We start from the raw sequence: 13385 nt of genomic DNA on the forward strand, positions 1-13385 counted from the left end.
TTGGGGATGCCTGGGGTTCTTAAGTTGAATCTGTATGTAAGTCGGAACTGGCGTCCAGATTCAGCCGCTGCTGAAACTGATCAGTTTCAGCAGCGGCTGAATCTGGACGCCAGTTCCGACTTACATACAGATTCAACTTAAGAACAAACCTACAGTCCCTATCTTGTACGTAACCCGGGGACTGCCTGTACACTCCTGATGGGAGCAAAGTGTTAAGATAATGAATGAAAATGTGTCAATAAGTTTATAAGCTCTTTACGATAAGGTTCTTCCCTTATTTTATGCTTTTGAAGTGCCTTTCATTTATGATGATATATAAACAAAAGTACTCCTTTTATGAGTACAGTGGACTACCTATACAACATTCTGAGATACACTTAAGAGCAGTTAAAATAGTTAAAAGCTAATACCCAAATTAAAAATTACAATATAGGAAATACAGAAATCCACAAATTGATGCTGAGCACGGTGTTAACTGACACAGATAAAAATCCCTCTTGTAGTTAAAGCATAATAAAAATGCCATTATTAGGTAACATTACATCACAACATCTGTATTTAATACCTTGTTCAATATTCTAGTTTACTAGAAAGTGTGATTTTTGTGTGAGAGAAATTTCAGGATTCTGTCCACTATTTTTTCATGAATGCAATTCAAAAAAAGAAGGGGGGAGGAGAGACTCCAAGTCCACAATTTTTTTAAGTGTTTTTTAAAAAGTCACACTAATTTCTTAAACACTTCCTTTAAAATTACAAATCATTTTTTAATTTTATAAAATATTTAATTAAAATTAAATCTGTAGAAAAAAATTCCACAAAAAGGAAAATCCTGTGCAGACTTAACTGTGGATTTATCTGTATCACCAAAATTATAGCAAAGCACCAACTCTGCTTGTTATTTGTGGTCCCACTTCCTCTTTAAAGATGTATTATTCATGGTACCTTACCATCCACACATTATGATTGTCTTGAAATTTGCTATGCTTCAGAGTAGTAGAAAAAAATATATCAGACCTTAGAAAAATCATCACACACAAGCCTATTAATGTGTGTGACAGGGTAGCAGCACCCCACACTGCCAAGTGTGGCAGCACGGCCCTCTTGGGAGAGAGCCTGCTGCCGCGGCGTCTCTGCTGGACATGCTCCCAGGCGGCTGGGCTAGATCCAGCAGGTGCTAGGACCCAAGGAAAATGCCCGGAGCCATGCACACCAACGCAGAATGCCCAGCACCAGATGCAGCTGGGGAAGCCAGCACCTGCCAATAAAGTGGCCAGGATTGGGGCAGGGCGGGGTGGGGAAGGAGCCGCCGGGCACATCGACGAAGAACACCTGGCACCAGCCGATAATGTGGCTGGGGGGAGGCACATGGAACAACCCGCCAGACAGGTAGGGCCAGCGACCATTTATTTGCATAGTCATAATTTGCTTAATGAATATGCAAATAAATGTTACTGGTCCTCCAAAAGCTTGTGAATGGGTTTACTTGTCTCCAGTATCAATAAGATTGGGAAACCACTGATTTAGAGCATGGCATGTGCTGCACTTTTGAAGACTACTTAAAATTAAAAACAAAGTTTTGTACCTCAAGGCTGAAATATGCCAAATAGATATGTCCAGAGGACCACAATACAGGTGTACAAGACAGACTAGGGCTGGCTCTACTGAAGCAAGAGGGTTCCAAACAATGTGCTACCATAGTAATTCAGTGGCTCAACATCATATGGTGTGATTGTTGAACCTGAGCTGCACATGTGTGCTGTGAGCTACCCTTAACACATTTCAGAAAATGTTATCTTATGCACATTTCTTGCTCTCTGCCTGCATTCAGCAGGGACTCCTTTTGGAAGTTTTGCCTTAAGACCAACATTTCCAGTTTAAGAGGTATTTTCCCAGTGTTCTAAAAACCACATGCAGACTCAGATTTTATTTAAGTGCTTCCATGGAAATTAGTGTTCATTGAATAGAGGAAAGAAAAAAAAAGACCTTTGTAAACAATAAGGATAATATACTTCTTCAACAAGGGGACCAAAGGTGAAGAGCATGTTGGTGAGTCAGCTGGTCAAACTGTTCCTAATCAACAAATCCCATTTACACGAACTGCTCATAACATTAGGAGATTCTTATTTTTGGTTGGAAGCTAAGGAACACTGCAGTTCGAACAGTGATGGAGATGGGAAGAAGTGAAAGGAAATAAAAGGGATTTGGGGTTGTGCAAAGGGAAATACAGGGTGATTGGTGGTATGGAAGAGAAAGTGGGACGGGAAGGGGGAGAGATCAGGCCGAGGGAGAGAAAATTAGGGACAGGAGCAGTGTTCCCTGTAAGCTGAGTTTGAGCAGCCATCCAGAAGATATTCAGGTGCCACCCAGCTGATTAGCAGAGCATGCGCCTGCAGGTGCCAATAGCTAGCAGAATGTGTTCCTTTTGCTGGTGCACATCTGCATATGCCTTGGTGGACATAATAAAATGTACTCATACATGGATGGAAAAATTAGAGGGAACACTGGACAGCAGGCCTACCAGTTCTGCACTGATTCTCACTTCCCATTTGAAGTTAATGCCCCTTTGTCAGTCCCATGCCAATTTTCCTGACTGGGTACTGGGGAAGATACCTTCTATTCACAGCTGCATTCCTCAGGGCAATGGTCAGAGACACACTTAGGCCACACACAGGGCAGGAGAATGAGACCATAGTGGGAGAGCAAGGACCCTTCTCATGAGAGGTTTTTCCTCTCTGGGGAGTTCCTGACCCCTCACATGTTTGCTAGGATCTAGAAGGTTACAGCCCTTCTCCCTGCATTTCCCATGATAACATCCACTGAAACGAATGGAGTTCACATGTCCCATAGTTACAGTACTGTGTCAGGATGTATTTATGCTGACAACACCTCAGAGATGACTAGGCCACTTACACTTCTCTCAGCCTTTTATACTGCAAATAGATGTGTCAAGCCTCTTCCCCATACATTAGGTACAAGCCTGAAGCAAATACTCCACTCCCTTATTCTCCTGTCCCTCCCCCCCTTCAGCCGTCTCTGTACTCTTCAAAGATCCACCAGCTTCCTTTTAGGGATGTGAACAGGTAACTGGTTACCCAGTTACCAAGAAAGCATCATCCTTACCAGGTGCCTGGGAGCAGCCCACACCTTTAGAGGGCTGTTCAGGGCAGGGGCCAACAGGTGGCAGTACCATGGGACTGGTGCTGCCTCCTGCTGGGACAGAGTGGTCTCCTCCCCTTCTTCCAACATCCCATTTAACTGGTTAACTGATTAAATAGGATTTTACATTGCTACTTTCTTTCTCCTCATGGGCCTTCCAAGTTTAATCAGGGGAAAAGTATGGCAAGAAGGAAAATGAAGCTGGTGTGTTTATGTTCAGAGATGGTCTGGATCTCTGACCATCAGGTCCTGCCATCAGGACAGGGGACTGGACACAAACTCATGAGGTCCCTTCCAGTTCTAGTGTTCTATGTGAAGTGAGGTGCTTGAGGCAATCAGAGGTGTGTATGGTCAGAGCAATGGGCCTGATGAAAGGAATACCGGAAGAGTTGAAACTGTCAAGGGAAGGAAGAAGGATGATGAGCAGGGGGAAAGTTTTGAAACAGTGCATGGAAGAATGAAATGGAAAGAGGGGTTCAGAATTGTGCAGTGGGGGGATATTGAAGAGACAGTCCCCACTCTTCAAAGAACATTCCTATGCCCGGTACTGTTCTTGCATCCCCTTCCTAGCTCAACCTCCTGTGGCTGACCCTCTCTGAGGAAAAAGGCCTCGGAAAAGAACCAGATGAGGAGAAAATGCTGAGGCAACCTTGAGACTAACATGAAGCCAGTGCATTTTGTTGGCACAGTAATAATTGCCAAAGAATCAGAAGAAATTGAGGGAAAGCTGGGACACTGGGGTGCTGATTTTTTTTTAAACTAAGGAATTTTAATGCCCCCAAATTTTATTAATAGACAGTTAAGATTTCCACTGGTGACCAATGGCCCCTTCAGAAAGTGAAGAGTTGCTAAATTTAAACCTCTGAAAAGCAAGCAACATAGTCTTAAAGTATATGCATCCCTGCAATACTATTCTGTCACATTTAAGCAATGCTGCAAAATGCCAACATCCCATCGCTCTCAAATATACTTCAGGAGATTTTGTGAACAGAACACATGAATACTGACAAAGTCTAATACTACTCTTTGCTAAGCCAAACCTTCAGTTTAGGGGAGGAGTAGCAAACAGAAGCTATCCATATCTACTCTGTACTCAGTCACATCAGACACTATTACCAACTCTTCATCCTTTCTCTGAGGATTCCTTCTGAAACATTACCATTATTAAGCCCCGGAGACTGCTGTCACATGTACTCAGATAAATGACAATCCCCTCAAAGTGTCTGGATCTCAGTGTTTGGGGAGAGAAGGCTGTCCAGTCCCAGCTGCGTGCCAGCCATAGGAATTAGGATACATATGGGTAGATCTCGAAATGCATGACCAAAAGAGGCCATTACTAGGATACACTGCAGTGCAGGTCCATAATGAAGGAGCTGTGAAAAGCCTACAAGGCACAGGAGGCAAACTGCCACTCTGATACTGAAAATAAGAACTACAGTAAAACTCCATCCAATGCTCTGGCACTCCTTATGGTCCAGCACCATCGGGAACCTGGAAGAGTTCCGGGCAGCCGGACAATTGGAGGTGCTCTGCGCCCAGCTTCCCCAATTCAGCCGCTGCTGAAACTGACCAGCAGCTGAATCGGGGAAGCCGGGGGCAGAGCAGCTGGGGTGCTGCTGGGTTGGTCCCGTAGCACTGCCCCTCGGTGCTGCGGGACCAACCCGGCAGCACCCCAGTTGCTCTGTCCCAGGCATCCCCAAGAGCTGCTGGGGTGCTGCTGGGTTGGTCTCAAAGCGCCGACGGGCAGCACTACTGAACCAACCCAGCAGCACCCCAGCTGCTCTGCCCCCGCAATTCAGCCGCTGCTGAAACTGACCAGCAGCAGCTGAATCGGGGACACCTGGGGCAGAGCCAGACTATTGCAAGGGGGGGGCTATGAGGGGTTTGAGGTGGCATCCCCCCACCCCACCCTCCACTCCTCATAGCCACCCTCCCCCCCAGATAGTCTGGCATATCTGATAATCCAGCATCCCCTGGGTCCTAAAGGTGCCGGATTATTGGAAGTTTACTATACCATGTTAGGTCAGACCAAAGGTCCATCTAGTTCAGTATCCTGTCTTCCAATAATGGCCAATGCCAGATACTCCAGAGGGAGTGAACATTACATGTAAATCATTAACTGATCCATCTCCTGTCATCCATTTCCAGCCCCTGACAAACAGAGGCTAGGGACACTATCCTTTACCCATACTGCACCAAAAAACTGCTGATTCTACAAAGAGCAGGAAGAACTACTTGGGGAAAATCCCAAATCTACTCCAAAGGCCCCTGTGGATACTTCAGGGCCCATCCCAGAGTGCACTGAGCTAAGAGGAGAAAATCCTGGACAAGGGTGGCAAATGGGATGGGGACTCTGATCCAGAGGATGGCGCAGCGGCCACAAATGCATGCAGTCAGGAGTTATTTTCTGCCCTGCAGAAAACAAGCAAACTGTAGTATTTGGAGGTTGGGGAAGCACAAACAGAAAAGGAGATGGCAGGTAAGTGGCTTTGAATTTCTGGAAGCACACTGGAGCAAGATGTTGAGGTTGAGAGGGTTACAGTAAGCAGGGTTGGATCTGTGTTATGCTAGTACCAACATCGGGCTAGTCAGATGAGGGAAAGGGTATTCATGGACTCTCACCTCACTGTAATTGGTCTCACAGATCTCATTGAAAGTGTGATGGAGATGATGGGCTACTCATCTGCGCAGGTTCTGTGGCAGAACTGCAATGTTCACTGTACTATAAAGGGTAACATTCCCACACCACTCTGACAGAAGCACTGGGAGGACCACTGCTGCACACAAGCAAGCTACATAAAAGCCAAAACAGAAGCTGCACTTACAAAGAAGACCTTCTCGTGTTTCCCTTCTCACCTCAGCAGCGAAATATCTTCCAGGATTACCACAACCAGCAGAAAATGCATGGACCAGCGTGATTAATGGGCCCCCCTGAAGGGTTGGTGCACCCCAAGATACAGCCACCCAGACTACAACTCTGACCCAATGCACCATTTTGAGGGTCTTATATTCATTCACCCTGGGATAGCCAATCAATGATAGATGTGAATACTGCTCGTGTTTAATGTAGCTACTGTCAGTGTTCTGTTTAATGTTAACAGTGGTCCCTCCTCAAAATGTAGCATTTTGGCTTCACAAATTTAATCTTAAGATCCAGGCCTCCTTCATATTGCATGGTGAAAGCCTGTGCAGGGCAAGGAAGCATCCTGAGGAAGGATGACTTGATGTGCAAGGTTATGCTACATGCTGCTGCTGAAAAGAAATAAGTGAATTAGTGAAGGGACAACTAGAGGAGGGAGCAAAAGGAGAATGCTGAGTACCAGAACAACAAAGCAGCAAGCTGATGTACTCCAGATGCTGGTAGTACTGAAGACAGAGCAGCTTCATGAACACATCCACTGCAGCTGGTATCCGAAACGGTTTTTCATCCACCTCCCTCTCACCACCAATACATTGTGGCCACCATCCTGCCCCCATTAAGCATCCACTGCATTCCACATCTGCTCCTTCACCATCCAACCCTGCAGTCTCCTTCAGGCACCTAATGCACTCCATTCCCACACAGTTTAACCCCTCTGAACAGCAGCACCCATTGCACAGCACATTAGACAGCTTGGCTGCATGATACCTAGACATCCCAAAATCTGTAAATGTGCCAGAGCCTCACCACCTCTTTCCTTATTCCCCATAAACTGCAGATGTGTCACGCTGCATGTATGTTCTATGTTTGTTTTTAATAAGTGAAATTCTTGGGTTTCTTTATTCCAATAAATGAAAAAAAAGTGACACCCCAGCAAAGCAACAGGCACTATCGTGCCTCAGTGCATCTTAAGAGTACATCTACACTGCAGGGCTTAACTTGAAATAACCTACGCAAATTGAGCTACTGCAATTGCGCATCTTATTTCGAAATAGCTTATGTCAAAATAGGAAGCATCTACACAGCACTTATTTTGAAACAGAGCACTCTTCCTCCGACTTCTCTTATCCTCGTGCAATGAGGGTTATAGGAGTCGAGTAGCTTGACAGTACTTTGACGTTATTTTGAAATAACTGCTTGCTGTGTAGATATGGACTAAGTTATTTTGGAATAGTGCTAGTTATTTTGAAATAAATGTTGCAGCATAGATGTACCCTTAGAAACCCATCAGAATATCCCACTAGTATTCAAGTCACTGCACTCACATGCTTAACAAATATTACTAGCTTTCAGCATCAAATTGCTGACTCTAAGCATCCCTGATCCTCCTGGCCCTACACTGTGCTCCTCTAATAGCCTTGATCTCAGGCTGTTCAAACTCAACCTCCAAGCACTGAGTCTTAGTGATCCAGCCTTGAGTAAACCTTTCACCCTTCCCTTCACAAATATTACGGAAGCTACAGCACATAGTTATAAGCATAGGAATGTTATCACTGGTTAGGTCCAGCTTCCTGTACAAGTACCACCAGTGGACTTTTGCAAGTAATACAGAGGTAGCAGCATGAGAGGGGCGGGGGGGGGGGAGAATATAGTGTGTAACCATAAGGGTTCATCAACTAACCATTCAAATGTGTATACTACCACATCCCTCATTTTCACTGATGCACTCTGCGAGCAGCATGCGCTGTAACAAAGCGCTTTACATTTGCCAGTGCAGACAAACCCTAAAAGTGACCAGAGAGAGAGCTCAATGTATTTTTCTGTCATTTTGTCTACTACTAGTGATTTTAACTATTAAATAAAAACATCTTTGACAACTTACAGTGTCAGTTGAATGCATTCATCAGCCAATTTATATTATTAAAAGTGAAAGAATTCTACAAATCCAGTGTGTCAGCCATTATTCACAATCCATTCACCCTTTGTATATCTTAGTAAGGACAATAAAAATGAGGCCAACTTTACACCCAGAGATTGCACCAATTTAAATACATTTAAAAGCATTTTTATACTGCAATATCTCTATGCAGGTCAGCGCTAAACTTTCTGTAGCTTATAGTTAATTTCAGGTTCCTACTATCACAATGTCTACATTTCAGAAAAGCCAGAGGAATGATGTTTGTGAACAGCATTTTGTTATATTATTTGAACTGCGGAAGCATCTAATGTTTTTACATTTATAAAAGCTCCCAACAAAATTTAGAGATCAACAGTGCATTTTTTAAAGAAGTTAAATTATTTGTAAAATTACAACTATTTCTTAAGTTATGAATATATGCCAGCAGTCTAACCATATACCATGCAATCTCTATTTAAAAAAGTTCTCAGAATTGAAATGTGTATGGCAAGTTTAATACTGAAAAGACTTTACAATTTCAGATTTAAGTCCTATAAATCAATTAAACCATGGTAGTTTAAATTAAATAACCTAATAATGTATAAAATCTCCAACTTACACATGAGAGTCCAGGACTCATCTATTCTCAAACCTACATATGCAATGGTGCAATTTTAGAATGGACCCACAAATGGAACATTAAGTTCAAAGAAATAATCTTCATTATATTTTCTCAAAATATAAAATCCTCTTAATACAATGAAAGTAATAGTTAAACATTAGAATTAAACAGGAATGGGCCTATGCCAAATAAGAGCTTTCCAACACTAGAAGGAATCAAAGGAATTGCAAAAAGTCATTGTCTCTTACACTGCCCCATCATTACATTATGCAAGGCTGCCAAACCCACCACAAAGAGAAAAATACCCTGAGCTCCAGTTCTAGTTTTTCAAAGAACTGCAGACAAGAGATGCACAAACCCCACCGACTTTTCAGAGCTGGAATGGTGGTGGGAAGTCCGGGAGAAACGAGTATCAGGGACTACTAGCTTGTGGCTTCCATAGGGCAGGGGGCGCTAATGGCATGGTTTAACAGAGTAACCTGAACAGAACTGCTGCTACTGCTTTCCAGCGCAGTAAGGCGGTTGGGGGAAACATTTGCAAGACACCAGCTCAGTCCAAAGACATTACACGTTAGAAGTAAAAGAGCAGCCCTTCCACGTGCATCGTTTCTGTGGAAGAGGCCCCTTGAAGGCCGCGCTTAACCCCTCGTGCGGGGGAGGGAGACAAGCGTGCGGTTCCCGCCGGGCGGCCCCTCACAGTGGGAAAGCGCCCAACTACAGGGAGCCCTGGTAGCACGACGTATGGGGTCTTCCCGAGTCTGGCAGGAAGGAGGTACCGCATGACCCCTTCATCCCTCCCATCCTATCACAGCGTCCTCAGAGAAATGGGCTAAGGGGAGCGAAGCCCGGGAGACAGCAAGGCAGCGGCCCCTCACGCTACGGCACCGGAAGAAACTGGAGGCTGCGGAGGGCGAGAGAGCGCAGTCCCGCTACGCAGGGGGCAAATCCCGGGGAAGGAAGGGGAGACGGGACCCGTGGTGAGGAAGCAGGCTAGACAGAAATAAGGCCCAAGCCTTCGAGACACCCTGCCGGGTTCTAACTTACAACGGCATCGTCTCTCCGGCGCCACCGCCTCTTCTTCGTCCCCCTCCTCCTCCCCCGCTGCCGCCTCCGGACCAGTCACTCGCCCCGCTGGGAAGCGGAAGCCGTGAGCATGATACGGGCCGGAGTAGGGCCCTAGAGGGAGAGGAGAGCTGTTCCACTAGGCCTAGCTGCTGCCGCCGCCGCTTTTCCTTCCTCTTCCTCTCTGGCCTCCTCCTAACATGGCGCCCGGGCGCTACCACAAGCGACGTTCTAGAACGGGAGCCTACGCAACGACACGCCTCTCGCGTACGCACGACACGCAGAGCCATCTGCGCATGCCCACGAGCCGCGTCTCTGGCCAGCATCACGGGATTTGTAGTCCTACACAGTGAGAGCGGCGGTGGGTTTTGAAAACAGAGTTCTAACGGCTGCCAGGAAAGGGTTGCGCACGCGCACAACAAAAGGAAGCCTGACGTCCCGCTCCCTCTGAGGATGGTGTCTCCCAGAGGCAGGGCAGCCCTCTCAGGGTGGAGCCTGTGCTGTTGTGGTGCAGTGCTAGGTGACCTCTCCCCTGGGACGAGAGCCCTGGGCCGGCCGGCCTCTTAGAGTCACGGTAGCCGGTGCGCTCTGGGGTGGGCTGCGAATCGATAGCTTCGCCCGCAACGCGGGGTAGGCGAGCGCTCGCGGTCGTGGGCACCCGCCTTCCAGGCAGCGCGTGGCAGGCAAGCGTACACCATTGCGCTCCCACGCCCCGGGTGCTAGCCGGGCCGGCTCTGGGTGGGCAGGGGAAAGCCAGCCGCTGCACGCAGCGACACCTGGGTCTAGTGCTCCGACAGCGGGCCGGGATTTGCAAAGCACACCGCTCCGTGCGTCCCGCACTTTACACCCTCTGCGGCGTGAGTAGGTCCGACGGGTCTCGTTTTACACAGAGGTAAACGAGGCGAAGTCACAGCTCCAGAGCGGGGCTCAAGTCTGAATCAGAGCGAGGACTCCGGGCTCCATCCTTTATCTCACGCCTGTGCCCAGTCTACTCGCTTCTTCTCTTTTTATACTCCATACAGCAGGGCTGGGGGATCTCAGGCCCCCGGGGCGGGCCGAATGCAGCTCCCGGCTTGCCTGGATCCGGCTCCCCAGGCTCATGCCCTCCCAGCCTTTGGGGAGCCCACACTGGTGCTCCAGCCCCCCTGCTCCGCCATCTCAGGGCTGGAGCACACAAAATCTCCTAGGCTGGGTCACCCTAGGACAGTGGTCTCCAACCTTTTTACACCCAAGATCACTTTTTAAATGTCAGGACAAGCCAAGAGCTACCTTCCCCAAGGCCCCACTGCTTCCTTGAGGCCCCACCCTCTCTGTTCCCCTCCTCTCCATCACTTGCTATCCCCAGCCCTTTATACACTCTCAGAATACGGGCTACACTGCGGCTTTTTTTTAATCCTGTTGGAAGAGGTTTTTCTGACATTTGGCCAGTCTAGACTTGGCCAAATGTTGGAAAAAACCCTTATTTCAGAAGGCTCCTTATTACTTGTGGAACGAGAAATACAGGGGCTGCCGAAAGAGCATGTTTGCTCTTCCGCTAAAAAAAGTGGAAGAACAAACACGTCCCTGGACACAGAAGAGAAACTCTTGCAATCTAGCTGTACCCTCACGGGGTTGAGACAGGATGTGTGGGTTCTGGGATGGGAATGAGGGATTTGGGTGTGGGAAGGGGTGAGAGGTGCAAGCTTGGGAAGGAAATTTGGATGCAGGAGGAGGTGGAGAAGAGGATGCTGGCTTGGGAAGGGATCTCCAGGCTGGGGAGCGTTGGGGTGCTGAACAAGCCACAGGCTTGTGGCTCTGAGGGTACAGGAGTTTGGGCTGAGGTATGTGAGGTGCTCAGGGCAGGGAGGTTGGGAGTATGATGTGCTCAGGACACAGATTTGCAGTGTGTGGATGGTGGAGAACACTGAGGATGTGGGGGTGCAGGAGTTTGGGGATGTGAGAGGCTCAGGACAGGGGGTTTCAGTGTATGATAGGCTCAGATTTCAGGTCTGGGTGTGTGTGCAGGAGTGTTATGATGTTCTGGCCAGATGGGGTCTTGGCCCCAATTTGAGGCTTATTGGCCAGGCTTAGTTTTTAAATAAAATATGTCAAACACAAAAAGTGTCAGCATTGTCTTTATTTATGACAGGGGCAGGGAATCTGTTTTGAATCAAGGGTCACTGACCCACAGAAAAGTCACTTGGGGCCACACAAGAGAGATGCAAAAAAAACAACCCCTCCCAAATCCTCAAAGTCTCACTAATGTGGTCCCAACTGTGCTGGTGGGGGCAGGGGACAGGGTGCTGGGGTGGGGTGTTGGTGGTGCTGGGGCAGTGGACAAGGAGTCCCCACGCAGGAATGCAGCCGGGGAAGTCCACGGCATGTGCTTCCTCCAGAGCCCCTCCCCCACTCCCCCTTCCCCACACAGGAAGGCAACAGGTGGAAGGAAGTTTCCAGCGTGCCACAGACCTAGCCTTTCAGGTACCACGCTGGATGTTTGTGAGAGGGGAGAGCAGCAGCCTACGCACTTCCTGGAACCCCAGAAGTGGCACGCAGCTGCAGGACTGCCCCTCACACACTGCAGAAAGCCAGCGCTACCTCCATTGTCTCGAGGTAGCATCAGTGGGGGCTTCTTGAGGGTGGAGGAAAATGAGGTGGGCTCCGAACGCCTCGTGATCAACTGGTCGAGTCCTCCCATTCGACCAGTCAATTGTGATCGACAGGTTGGTGACCATGGCCCTAGGCTCTGATGTCATGGGCCATGTCAGTGAGTGGTTTGTTTTGGTTTTTTACTTCTCGCTTGTGTTTGGCCCCCGACTGATTTTTCTGCGGGTGGGTGGCCTCCGACTCAAAAAAGGTTACCCACCCCTGCCATACGGAGCTACATGAAAGGTCCACCTAAAATATAGGTTTTTGTACCTCGGAAAACTGAAGGATTGAGTTCTCTCCTTTTTCACAAATCTCCCTCCTAAATTTCCAATATTTCCTCAGCAGTCAGATTAATACAATTTATGAGAAATGTATTGTGTGTTATGAAGTTTGATTTTATTCACAAACAAATCCTAATGTTGACAGCATAAGGAAAAAACCCTCAGATTATTGTCCCTCCAAAACAAATGTCAGTCTATTTAGGGAGTGCAGTAGTTTCTTCTGGAAAGAAAATAATTCTTAGTAAAGTTAGTACCAAAATTTACAATTGATCAAGTTCCCTGTCAAAGACAGGGCTCTGACACTATGAGACTGTGTGAACAATGCAAGAATTAATATTAAATATAAGATACTTTTTAAACTGTCTCCAAATGAATCCTAGATGATTGATCATTGGCTATTAATGGGATAATTAGATCCACAAAATGTCTAATTAGAAACTTGGCTCTGATGCTGACATGGCAAGATACCTCATGCAAGATATTATGCAGAAGGGTTTTGTGTGTTAGAATGGGACACAGAGAGAATTAATAAAGAAGTACTATATTAAAGATGAAATATGTGCCATTTATTATATATAGTATTAATAGGTCACCAGACTTCTTAGGAATGCTAGTTTGTTTCTCTTTTTTCTTTTCAAACAGCCCCCATAGGCATGTTTTCTGTTCTGGGATATGTGACAGGATGGAGTAAACCTGAGGTGCCTTCTAGTCCTGACACACCCTACACCAGAAAAGGGTTGTCGAGAAGTCCTCCAATCTGCCTATAGTGGCTCTGTGGGAATCAGGGACCAGCAGGTCACTATAAAAAGAGTTGCAGGGCCAAGAGCAAGAGCAGTTCATTGTTAGAGCTGCAGGAAAGCAGATGGTGTCCTGGGTTGG

General features: G+C 47.1%; 1 protein-coding gene across 3 annotated transcripts in view; it reads right to left on the reverse strand.

Moving 5' to 3' along the window:
- Window positions 1-9938, reverse strand: part of PAPOLA (poly(A) polymerase alpha) — a 104125-nt gene extending 94187 nt beyond the window's left edge. For 2 of the 3 annotated variants that reach the window (XM_006133714.5, XM_006133713.5), the window contains exon 1: window positions 9580-9938. In XM_006133714.5, the coding sequence (XP_006133776.2) occupies window positions 9580-9923 (344 nt within the window). In that variant the 5' untranslated portion in view covers window positions 9924-9938. Of the gene's footprint in view, window positions 1-7697; window positions 7745-9579 lie in introns of those variants that run through there. The other variant, XM_089778361.1, reaches the window with a different exon arrangement.
- Between the last annotated feature and the right edge of the window lie 3447 nt (window positions 9939-13385).

Source organism: Pelodiscus sinensis, chromosome 5 (genome assembly GCF_052426305.1).
Source record: "Pelodiscus sinensis isolate ZL-2025 chromosome 5, ASM5242630v1, whole genome shotgun sequence".
NCBI classification, from domain to species: domain Eukaryota; kingdom Metazoa; phylum Chordata; order Testudines; family Trionychidae; genus Pelodiscus; species Pelodiscus sinensis.